This window comes from Chenopodium album, chromosome 6 (genome assembly GCF_948465745.1).
Source record: "Chenopodium album chromosome 6, dcCheAlbu1.1, whole genome shotgun sequence".
Lineage (NCBI taxonomy): Eukaryota > Viridiplantae > Streptophyta > Magnoliopsida > Caryophyllales > Amaranthaceae > Chenopodium > Chenopodium album.
Window position 1 is genome coordinate 70915995 of NC_137839.1, and position 12886 is coordinate 70928880.

The 12886-nt window shown below is 33.8% G+C and overlaps 2 protein-coding genes across 7 annotated transcripts; one reads left to right on the forward strand and one right to left on the reverse strand.

Moving 5' to 3' along the window:
• The first annotated feature begins 1339 nt into the window (after nt 1-1339).
• LOC145635139 (beta-amyrin 6-beta-monooxygenase-like) lies at nt 1340-3664 on the forward strand. The gene is made up of 3 exons (XM_081686423.1): nt 1340-1530; nt 2017-2204; nt 3171-3664. Exons 1-3 carry the CDS (start codon nt 1407-1409, stop codon nt 3465-3467), a joined length of 609 nt encoding a protein of 202 aa, XP_081542549.1. The 5' UTR covers nt 1340-1406; the 3' UTR covers nt 3468-3664.
• A 1013-nt stretch (nt 3665-4677) lies between these two features.
• On the reverse strand, nt 4678-11545 carry LOC145635140 (uncharacterized). Of its 6 annotated transcripts, none has more exons than XM_081686425.1 (10): nt 9502-10110; nt 9088-9387; nt 8821-8998; nt 6475-6743; nt 6065-6398; nt 5767-5958; nt 5559-5675; nt 5379-5460; nt 5188-5289; nt 4678-5104 (listed from the first exon to the last, which is right to left on the reverse strand). In XM_081686425.1, exons 6-10 carry the CDS (start codon nt 5847-5849, stop codon nt 5003-5005), a joined length of 486 nt encoding a protein of 161 aa, XP_081542551.1. In that variant the 5' UTR covers nt 5850-5958; nt 6065-6398; nt 6475-6743; nt 8821-8998; nt 9088-9387; nt 9502-10110; the 3' UTR covers nt 4678-5002. The 6 variants fall into 6 exon arrangements, 4 of the variants coding, with proteins under 4 accessions (XP_081542551.1, XP_081542553.1, XP_081542550.1 ...); XM_081686427.1 differs by having other exon boundaries at nt 5379-5442; nt 8591-8998; XM_081686424.1 differs by having other exon boundaries at nt 8591-8998.
• Nucleotides 11546-12886: the final 1341 nt, after the last annotated feature.

The window sequence follows — 12886 nt, forward strand, 5'->3', positions numbered from 1 at the left end:
GGTCGTAGAAAAACGGTCGCAATTTAGCCGGATTTTAGTAGTAAAAGAGAACATACCCTTAGGATTAAAATTTTATTTCGTATTAAAATAACAAAAAGTAAAGCCAAACTACATGGAAAAAAATACAAGGAAAAAAAATGGAATTAAAAAAATAAGAGTGCAACAAGAGTTGAACCGTGACCATGCACTCATACATATTACATAATGTATTATACTTCGTATAAAATCAAGGGGTGGGCCGTGCTAAGATTCTTGCCAAAAATGGAAACATTTTTGACAAATTACAATGCTTCCAAAATCTATTAGCCCTCTCTAAGATCGTGCGTGTAATGAATAGTCCAAATGATTTCCTTATACAAAGTATTTGGTTTTTATTTGTTGGTAAGGAGTTGGGGTCCTATACCCCTACCGAGTCGGAATCTCGGTACGATTTGACCCCATAATGTCATAATAGTGAGATATAAAGTTTACTTTGTATATATATAGCTAATTCTACGGAGTAGTAAATTAGTAATCACATACTCTTATCACATGTATTCATTCTAGCTCCTTTCATCAAATTTTTTGAAGTCTAGATCAACAAAAACATCACAGAACAACGTAACTATCCATCCATGGCTTTCATCATTTTCTTAACCCTTGCTATAACAATTTTCTTCATACTTATTTTTCGTATCATAACATCCTCTCTAGGCTCAAAGCTTCCTCCGGGTAAAACCGGGTGGCCAATACTCGGAGAAAACTTGAGTTTCATGGTAAATCCGGCTAAATTTATAAGTGATCGAATGAAGAAGTACTCTGCTAACATCTTCCAAACGTCGTTGGCTGGTGCAAAAATGGCCATTTTTTGTGGTGCCTCGGGTAACAAGTTCATTTATTTAAACGAGTCAAAATTCAAGACGTGGTTACCACCTACACTTGTAGATGTTCTTTCATTAACGAACATTGACTCTACTTCCCCACCATGGAAGCTATTCGACGAGCAACTACACAAGTTCCTTAGGCTCGAGTCGATGCAACATTACGTGCCAATTATGGATACTAAGGTACGCGAGCATTTAGAGAAGCATTGGGCACCTTTTAACCAAGTAAAAGTCTTACCATTATCAAAAGAGTTCACTATTTCCTTGTTTTGTAATTTAATTTTGAGCATCTATGATAGTGATCAAATTAAAGAATTGGCTACGCCCTACCATACCTTAGTCAAGGGGATCATATCAGTGCCTTTAAATCTCCCCGGAACCCCATACAACCATGCTGTAAAAGCATCAAAACTTATAAGAGATAAGCTAGTAGAATTAGTTAGGCAAAGAAAAATGGAGGTCTTAGAAAAGAATGTTGATGATGTTGATTTTTTGGGTGGGTTGCTTAGGGCATCGATTGAAGGCGGTGACATTATAAGCGAGATGGAGTTGGTTGGCAAGATTGTAGCACTCTTGTTTGCTGCTTTCCATACTACAAGCAACACCATTACATTCTTAATGGCTCATCTTGCTGAATATCCTGACGTGTACGAAAAAGTTTTACAAGGTACGTTTGTAATTTTGATCCAATAATTGTCCATAATTATATTTACATTTGTCCATAATTTTTTATGAGGTCAATTATTTGTTTATACCATTTGATTTGATATACGCATATATATAGCTAGTCACTTTTTATTTATTTATTTATTATTATTATTATTTACGGTAAGGAGAAGGATCGTGACCAAATCTCAACCCTCACGGTTTTTTTGGTCCGGTATTTGCAGATCAGACCCTTTAAAAGTGAGGGAGGAAAAATAAGAGATCCTCCACTCTCAAAGTGTCACTAGTAAGGTTGGAATGTACAATCCTTACCACAAGACCAAGCTTAGCTTGGTATATAACTAGTCACTTAATGAAATACAGAATATTAATTATCAAATTTGATGCACTCCGTAAACTAGAATAACTGAATTACTTTAAAACTCTAACATAGAATATTTATTATTTCCAAATTTAGTTGTTCTCACATACATTTGATATGTGTTAGAACAATTGGAGATTGCACAATCAAAAGAAAAAGGGGAGCTACTAAATTGGAAGGATATTCAGAAAATGAAGTACTCGTGGAATGTGGTTTGTGAAACGATGAGACTTAAGCCACCCGCCCTCGGAGGTTTTAGGGAGGCTTCCACAGACATCCATTACGGTGGCTACACAGTTCCAAAGGGGTGGAAGGTATGTATGAAAATCAAACATGATCTTTATATATCGCGCTTCTACATAACCTGTTACCATTTTCTAATAATAAGAAATTATACTATATATGTAGAACTCTAAACATATCTAATCTATTAAAAGTATAGAGCAACTCCAATGACAAGTTAATTGTCAAATTAGTTTAACATGCCACATAAACTTTTAAGCTAATTGTCATTTTAGCTAATTCGAGCTCCAATGAATAGATATTAGCTTATTATTTAAAATGAACCCCACCTCCTTAATTTACGTTTTTATATTTCAAAATATTTATTCTAATTTGTTTTATTTTGGCAAGTTCTTTTACAAGCAAATTAGCTTGGCGGACCAAGCTAATTACATTTTCTTACACCAATGATCAAGCTAGTATCTAAGGATTATTTAATATTACAAGCAAGTCCCTAGTTACAACCATTGAAGTTGCTCTATAATTTTAATAGATTAGATATATTTGGAAAAAATCTCATGGATTTCACTTATGAGATTATTCTGTTCATTTATGAGCTGTGGAGAATGTAAAATTATCAAACGGTGAACATTTCAAACAAGTGGGTCTTATAATTATGAATAAAAGACAATACCACGCACAAGTGATCTGATGAGCCCTTTGGCTAAGGAAAACTTACCAAAAAATTTCTTAATTTTATGACATAGTTTCTTAGTTTGAAATTAGACTTTTGACACCATTTATAAACTTTTCTTTATCTACAATAGTATAATTAAAGATATTTGTAATTTGATTGAATTTTTGCATTGATAAACATAATAAAAGAAACATGTCATCTAATTTAGAAGGGAGAAAGTATCATTGATTTATACTGTTTCTTATGAGTTGGCTTGTAGGAAAAGAAAAGAATAACGAATTATGACAATGTTTTTGTTAAATACAAAGTACATAAAATTATAATTAGTCATTCTTATGATTTTATCTTGTTTGAAATTTAGGTTCATTGGTCAGTTTATTCAACACACATAGATCCAGTACATTTTTCAGAACCAGAGAGATTCGACCCATCACGATTCGAAGAGAAACAAGGTCGTGGTGTATATGTACCTTTTGGATCAGGACCTCATATGTGTTGTGGAAGAGAGTATGCTCGAATTAAGGTTCTCGTTTTCCTGCATAACGTAGTAACTCGATTTAGATTTTCAAAAGCCAACCCAAATGAAAAGGTGATCTATACTCCAGATCCAGTCTTCGTCGATGGCCTACGTATCAATCTTCGTTCTCAAAAGGAATAAGAAAAGGATGATAAGTAGTAAAAAATGTCTTTAGTTTGATTGCTGTAATAGTTATCTCAATTACTCTTTCCTATGATTACATAAGAAAAATTGGTATTATTAATCTCAACGTTGGGGTTAATGTATCAATGTTATCAAAGTTACCCCATGTTTTTATAAGTGGCCACATATTTGTTATGCCGGCCACACAAGAAATGCACTGTATGTTATTCCAAAAAGCTAAACTTTAAATGCTCATTGTATGAACTGAGTTTTTTTTTTTGGTTTGTTAGGACATATTATTTTCTAATACTTCTTTCGTTTTTTTAAGTGTCACGCTTTTCAAAAATGGCCTTTTTTTTAAAAAAAAATAAGTATGAAATTTTCATCATACACCCAGGTGTACCATGCTCATGGTACACCCGGGTAAAATACAAAAGTTTAATAAACGCGTAAAGAACATTGTGTGCAATTACGAAGTACAGGAGTAAAAAAAAAAATCAAAACGATTATTTCCCTGATTTATGGGATTGATTTTTTATTTATATTCTTTGATTTATGGAATTGATTTATTATTTACATTTTATATTACTTTTGGTAAACAAAATTTCTTTTTTTTTAAGAGAGAGAAATTGAGATTTTGTAGAGAGAAACCATGATAAATTTTAGATTTCAAATTGATTTAATGTTATTATGGAGTTGATTTTATCATCCCACTAGTAGAAAAAGTGCTATTTGTAACTGGCGAAATTGACTTTTTGTAACTGACATTGTTGGTGCGAATGCCACCGTTACAACTAGTGAAAATTATTCGTAACCGGCTCATGTTAGTTACAAATAATGTACTATTTGTAACTGGCATAACCCAACGCCAGTTACAAAAAGTCTATTTTCCAGGTAAGAAATCACACTATTTGTAACTGGCATTAAGTTACGTCGGTTACAATAAGGGTATATTCGTAACTAGCATAACCCAACGTCAGTTACAAAAATTCTATTTTCCAAGTAAAACAGTACACTATTTGTAACTGGCATTAAGTTACGTCGGTTACAATAAGGGTATTATTAATAACTGGCATATCATAACGCCGGTTACGAATATATTTTTTATTTTTTTAAAAAAAAAAATACTATTAGTAACTAGCACTAGATTACACCAGTTACTAATAAATATATAAATTTTTTTTAAAATATTTGATTCGAATACAAAAATGGTAGTATATCCTACCAAATGACCCATCGTCAAATGGGTTATAACCTGTTACAATTCAACTAACAAAACACGTACTACGAATACTTCCATACAATACAAACACTCTAAATAGTTCCGCGCAACTCGAATTATTCATCCATAACCAATACAATACAAAAAAATTAATTATACTATAAGTTCCAAAAAACAATTAAACTTGAATTAAAAAAGCATTGATTTATAATTTAGAAATGTAATAACAATAACCAATAGGCTAAATAAAATTAAAGTAGTAATATAAAAATGTGTTATATCATTTTATTAAGCTAAATGCGATAAATCATAACATCGATTAATAAGATAACTAGTCTTTCAACAAAAAATTAAGCCTAAAAAACTTAGCCCATTGTTCTCGAATCTCATCCAATTCTACATCGTTGTAGGCTGCAAGTCTTGCCAAATACTCCTGAAAAAAAAATACGTGTATATATATTATACTTTATAAAAATAAAACATCAACCAAAACTCGTAATATATCTCATCACTAACCTCTTTCAAATTACCCTTGCAATCGCTATGGAAAGATACTATCTCATACATATATCTCATCACATAATAAGCACATTCAGTACCACCACATTGTTGAGCACACTAATTCAAATTAACATAGTACAATTATTTAATATATAACATATACTTTCATTACTAATAGAACAAAAAGGCAAAAATTATACGTTTACCTCCATTCTTATGTGTAGTAATTGTGGCTTACTCGTTTTGAAATCATTTCCTTTAAGGTGTGACCTATATACATTGTAAGGTCTAAAAAAAATCATAATAATCATTAGATTAAACGAATGAAAAATAAATTTTAATCACATTCATATGAATACGTAGTAATACGAATGTTGTGTACTAACATCTTCATTACTTTGGACAACTCTGAGTTTCGAGCGTTCGGAGGTGATTGAATAACAGAATCAAACTCATACACAAGACTCATACGCAAATCAATCACATAGAGTACCCAATGATTCCTACATTTTAATAAACTTGTTTGTATTATTCACATAATTAAAATAATAAAATTATGAAAAAGTAAAGATTTCAAGGATCAGTAGTACATACGCTTCCATATATGGAGCCAAAATGAATTTGCATTGTGCATCCTTTTTCCTTAACTCAGTAAGAAAAGCATTTCTCAAATACATTTGGACTTCAAGGAAATCTTTCTTGATTTCAGCTGCAGAAATTTTTTGGGGGCACAAGAATTTGATTCTAGTCTTCTGAAATAATGAGATATGCTCTTCAATTAAGTACCTGCATTTTACAGAAAAAATAAATAATTAGTATAATAAATGGATCTAATAAAATATATTTCATAGTAAAACAAATTCAAATAACTTAAATGAATGTTAGTATTTACAATATGTAGACATGGATTAATGAAATATTAGCCCATGCTCCTCGTAGTAATTCAGAGACATCATCACTAGTATAACATAAATTTGTGTGTCTTCCTTTTGATAAAACAATGGAGCCTTAAATGGAATTGTCGTAGTATCATAATCTCCACTTCCTGAAGTCATGCAATAATACAACATAGAACACTGTTCACCAAGACTCTCAACAATATTTTCCGGAATAGTTATGCCTTTGCCTTTAATAGTTGAATGCTCTGAGTTGATAGGTCCGCAACTATCAACTTTCTCTTTGGTTTGCACCAATTCATTATCCGTCTTTTTTGCCAAAGTCATAACCTTCAAGAAAAGATAAATATTAATATAATTTAGTTACAAATATCTTAGATCATTACATAGCATATCAATGAATTACCTCATCAGTAAAGAAGACTAAATCTGTCGGCCACCCCAAAAATAACCTTTCGCCTCACCCAACTTGGTGATACCGTCATCAGTCTCTTCTGGGAGATTTAGGTGAGAATAATCACTGTAAACATGGTCAACACTAACTCTATAAATGTCACGGTTCATTTTCTTGTTATGAATCACTCCACTATGACAAGGTTCTGCCGTTCCATCGGCCACAATCACTGAGTTCCCACTGAACTCATCAACTAAAGCAAGACGACATTTAGTTGGGACCTACATAATTGATCATGTCGTAAGAAACATGAAAGCATAATCTACAATTAACAACTAATAAGTATGACAAATAAAAGCAGGTACTTTATGGACAACATCCGCAAAATTCACAGTATGATGTATTTGCAAAAAATATATATATATATCACAAAGCAAGAGGAACGAAAGCAAGAGGAACTTTGAACTAAGGAAAAAAAGAATCTAAGCTGACTTTATTTATTATAGACAGCTTCTCAACGATTATTTACTACAAAATCTACAATATTACCCCGAATACTTCTAAAGAAGTTCCAGGCCTGGCTGAGTTAAAGGGGACCAGATGTACGTACGTAGCCTTTCCCTTGCAACATTATAAGGAGGGTGTTTCCCATCGAACCTTAATCCAATATTCAAATAATGTAAGTCACTTCTAATAGATCATTTCACATGGCTTAATAGACAGGATCCACAATTAACTAAAGCTGAGGATAGTTACTTATTACAAGTCATTTCTCTATCATGTAGCTGGCTAGTTATAAACTTATAATAACCATTAAGAATGACTTAGGGCCTGTGGATTTATCACATTACTACTCATGGATCAAATTACACTATGAACATGACTATTAATTTTGGAAGGAAGGAGTAGAATATCTTAGTATATGTTTTCAATTATATGATCATAAACCCAATTTGATACAATTTAGTTAACACTAACAAGAACAAACAAGAATACAAGAATCATCTAATCCCTTAAACAGTGATTACAAAGCCCGAATTTGGTCCAACCCGGCCTATTTTTATTTTGGATTGAACTCTAGTTTAAATTAAAGATTAATCAAAAGCATACTATTATCCGATGATGTTACTTTTTAGCAAACATCACTCCACCTTACATTGTGAATTATCTGGCCCACTATTCCAACTGCAAATATATTCCACCTTAATTAATACAGTAACTTAATTAATTAAAGTGAAATTCTTCTAACAATCAAAACCAGCATAAAAGGAATCAAATGAATTAAGATTAAGAACCCAGAAAAAATGATTATGCTACTGTGAGTTTTTTAAAAGCTGACTTTATTTAAGGGTTAGAATATCTTGAATGCTATTCTGGCTCCACTACTGATCTTATGTTTTGTGTTGCATTTCTTGTAGGCTAAATAGCATCATTCCAGATATGAATGAGTGAAATCATAAATCATTTTGTTGTTTTAACACATGTCAAGTTAAATTCTCACACATATGAATGAAAAAGCTTAGATATAAAATTAAGAAGCTTAGATACACTTCATTGTATGAACAACAAAAGGTCAATACACCAAGGGTCAGTTCTGAATTCAGCTCTGAAATCAGTTCTGATTTTCAGTTCTGAAATCAATTCTAAGTTTCAGCTTTGAAATCAGTTCTGAATTCGGTTCTGAAATCAGTTTTGAATTTCAGCACTGAAATCAGTTCTGAGTTTTAGCACCGAAATCTGTTCTGAATTTCAGTTCTGAATTTCATCTCTGAAATCAGCTTTGAGTTTCAGTTCTGAAATCAGTTCTGAGTTTCAGCTCTGAAATCAGTTCTGAAATCAGTTTTGAATTTCAGCACTGAAATCAGTTCTTAGTTTCAGCACTGAAATCAGTTCTGAATTTCAGCTCTGAAATCAGTTCTGAATTTCAGCTCTGAATTTCAGCTCTGAATTTCAGTTCTGAATTTCATCTATGAAATCAGCTCTGAGTTTCAGTTCTGAATTCAGTTCTGATTATCAATTTTGCATTCAGTTCTAAAATTCGACTTTGAATTCAGTTCTGATTATCAATTCTGCATTCATCTCATGTGATAATTATTAAAAGTTCAATCTCAATCAAATGAAGGTTTACCTCTAACAAGCGAGGACTTAGCTCTGTTGGATTGGTTGAGGAAGATGGGGAAGGTTGAGCATCATTTACTTGCAAATCATTAGCAGTATTGTGTGGTATGAAATCAGAAAGATAAGAATTTACAACTGCTGCAATGCCTTCCTTTAATTTTTCTTCAAATTCCCGAGTTAATTTCTCTTTAAATTCATCTAGTTCTTGTAATGAGCAACCACTTTTAGACATGTTTTTACCTTTTACCGGGCCAAATGCTTTTCTATAGCCGACACCAATCCCACATCCACCAAGTCCTTTCACAAATCCACGATGGTCCTTTTTCCCAAATGCCAAAGTTAGGGCATCAACGCCTCGCTCTGATTGTTTACACTCTCCTTCCTTAGATTCCTTTGCTTGTTTTTGCAAGTTCTCTTCCTGTTTGAAAAAACATAGAAAAAGTTAATTAGATGACCAGAAATCTGTAAGTCCAGTAGATTTCTTTGTTTTGATAAACTATGACATACAACTATATTGGCAATTCGAATAGTCTCCGTATCTTTTGGGTCGATGCCCCATGTTCCATCTGGCAACCGCTTTGCATGAGCTAAAACCCACTCAAGAGCTCAACGATAAAAAATAGAACCAGTTGATGTACTACTCTGGGAAGTGTTGCCAGTAGTTGAAGATTGTGCCAGAGCAGGAAATTTATTTTCAAGTCTCTTTTGCTTATTCCAAATTATTCGAGCTCTTTGAAAACTGTTTCGACCCAAGTGATGGCGACATTTGTTTAGCTTTGCATTTTCCTTCCCCTTTTCACTCTTTTCCTGTTTTTTTGTTTAAAAAATAAAAATGAAAAGAAAAGAGAGTTAAACATTATCATATTCTTCACAATCAGTTTTTGTTTGATTAATTAACAGTGCATGTGAATACGTAGTTACCTTGAATTCTGCTGATTTACTATATATTTCGAACCTCTTCCATTTCTCCTCTGTAAAGTAACCTTCATACACTTCCCATGGCTTCATATTTGCTTTAGGAGAAGTGGCCGGGTATGGGTTTTTAAAAGTGATGAATCGTGCCCTTAAATTCGACTTGTGACAGCTGAATCGCAAAGCCACGGCACTATGAAACCTTTTTTGCCTTTCTCCACTTGGATCCTCAATGTGGAACATTCGTTGTGGATTAAAAAAAAAAGTTAACTAATATTTTGAATAGCAACATGACTAACTAGTAAGTGACTAGTTTATACCTTTGTCTCCTCCCATATATTTTCCCGATCCACTTTATCTATTTTTGCATACTCATTCACAGTGATGTCTAATCTCTTAGCACATGCACCAATTTGTTTTCCATAAACGGGTTCCCATTAACCAGTAGGCAAGCCATAATCATTGAATTCAAGCACCATAGGCTTACTTGATTGTATTGCCTTTGATGGCCCCCTACTCCTCTTCTTAGATGATGTGGCTTGCAAAGCAACATCTTGGCTTGAGGAAGTTTGCTCTTGACTTTGTTGAATGGCCATATTTATGCTCCTTGATCTAGAAGTGCCTGCATAAAACAAAATACAAAAACTGATAGAATTAAATATCACATGAACATAGCTATATTTTTACAGATTATAAAAGGTTTCTATCTACAAGTAAGTAACAAAGCAAGAAAATATAAATAATAAAAGCAACCTGCAAAGACATTATATTTCAATTCCTGAAGTTATAATACAAATAAAAACAGTCAAGCTTGTGCCGCATATATAAGAACTATGTAAAATTCCATTTAATATGTCAAAGCTCAAAAGACTAAAATCCAAGTGAAACAGGAGGTTTTATAGTCATCTAACATTATTGTCTAGCATTATAGTTACAAATTAATCAAAGAATTAAAAAGAACTACAGATTGATAAAAAATGAAGCCTAGGTATCAACATATTCTCCCTCCTCATGGGCATACTCTTCATCAGCGACAATGTCTTCCCCCTCTCTTAGGGGTTGAACCCTAATAGATAGAGGCGGTGTATCATCAAATAGGTCATACTCTTCCTCATCGACAACATTTTCGACACCAACAATTCTTCTCTTGCCTTGAACAACAACCTGCCAGTTATGATCAATGTTATCCCTTATATAGAAAATTTGTTTTGCTTGTGAAGCTAAAACAAAGGGCTCCTCCCCATTAAAAAATCGACTTGAATCCACTAAAGTAAAACCAAATAGTTCATCTATCTTTTTGCCTCACCGGTTGTCAGCCCACCTGCATCGGAAAACAGGAACTACAAAATCAACATAATTCAGCTCCCATATCTCTTGAATGACCCCATAATATGACTGTGTTGCATTAATAGGCCTAGCATCCTTAGAGCTTGAGTATTCCGTAGAAGATGCGACAACCATAACACCACTATTTTGATGTACACTCTTATCATCTTGGCGACTAGTGTAGAAACAATACCCATTGATGTCATAGCCTTCATAAGTGTTCACAAACAATTGAGGACCCCGTGAAAGCCATCTGATCGTATCAGATACATTATTATTCGGTTTCCCTAACTCACACTTCACTTCGTTTTGAAACCATTCAACAAAAGAATGATTATGTTTTTGCATCAAAGCATATGTACCTATTCTTGGATTCATTCTTTTCAAATAATTGAGATGAGTTTTTATATAAGGATGGACTTCTGAAAGGTTTTGAAGAACATAATGACGAGCTTTCTGGATTCTATCTGATGGAGGCTTTACAAACTTACGACCGATCGTCCCTTGCCCTTGAAGTCTGCCTTCATGACGAGATGTTGGAACTCCAATTTCTTTAGCCATAGTTAAGAACACAGAACAAAAGTTACTAGCCTCCTCTGCAATAATACCTCCAACAATACTACCTTCTGGATGTGCTTTGTTGGTCGCCTTTTCTTTCAAAGTTCCCATGTGTCTCTCATAAGGGTACATCCATCTCAAAAAAACCGGGCCACATTCCTTGATTTCTCTTACTAGATGGACAACCAAATGAACCATTATGTCAAAAAATGAAGGAGGAAAATACATCTCAAATTTGCATAATGTTTCTACAACATCAGTTTGCATTTCATCAAGTTTATCTGGATCAATCACCTTGTTACATATGGCATTAAAAAATAGGCAAAGTTTAACAATAGTGTGCCTAACATGTTTTGGCAAAAGACTTCGAAGTGCAATAGGCAACATCACTTGCATCATTACATGGCAATCATGGGATTTCATACCAATTAATCTCTTATCGGCCATTGAAACTAGACGCTTAATGTTCGACGAATACCCTGTAGGTACTTTGATGCCGTACAAACACTCACAAAATATTTTTTTCTCCTCTCTAGACAATGTGTAGCAAGCTCGAGGCAAAAATGTCTTTTTTGTTTCGTCATTTTCCACGGGCCATAACTGTGGTCGAATATTTGCAAGCTTCATGTCTTTCCGGACATCTTTAGAATCTTTTGTCTTGTTAGGTATATTTAATAATGTCCCGATGATTGAATCGCATACATTTTTTTCAATATGCATAACATTAAGACAATGTCTAACAGACAAATGTTTCCAATAAGGAAGAGTCCAAAATGTAGACACCTTTTTCCAAAGACCCGTAATAGAGGTAGGTTTACCAACTTTCCTGAAAATTGTCTCAACATCTTTGATTCTCTCCCACAACTCTATACCACTAAGTGGCTAACGCAACCCCTATTTCTCTGGGAACCCATTGAATTCAGCTTTTTTCTTACGATAAGGGTGATCTCGACGAAGCAGTCGTCTAGTATGCATATAAACGTCCTTTCCAAAATTCTTGAGGCGTGTTGGTTCCATTTTGTCCTCACAAATGGGGCATGGTTTTTTCCCTTTGACTTTGTAACCAGACAAGTTCCCATAAGCCGGGAAATCACTTATAGTGCAAAAAATCATGGCCCGCAAAGTAAAATTTGTACTTGTATGGGCATCGAACATTGGAACACCTTTATCCCATAACAGTCTCAAATCCTCCAAGAGAGGCTCCAAGTAGACATCTATGTCATTACCGGGTTGTTTGGGACCCGATATTAGAAGCGACAACATGATGTACTTACGTTTCATGCATAGCCAAGGAGGCAAGTTATAAATTGACAAAAGCACCGGCCCTGTGCTGTGTTGAGAGCTAAGGGTACCGTAAGGATTCATCCCGTCGGTACTTAATGCAAATCTCAGGTTCCTAGCCTCTTTACCAAACTCCGGAAATGTATCATCAATATGTTTCCATTGCTTCGAATCAGTCGGATGCCTAATGTACCCATCTTTCTTCCTCTCTTGTGCATGCCACACCAAG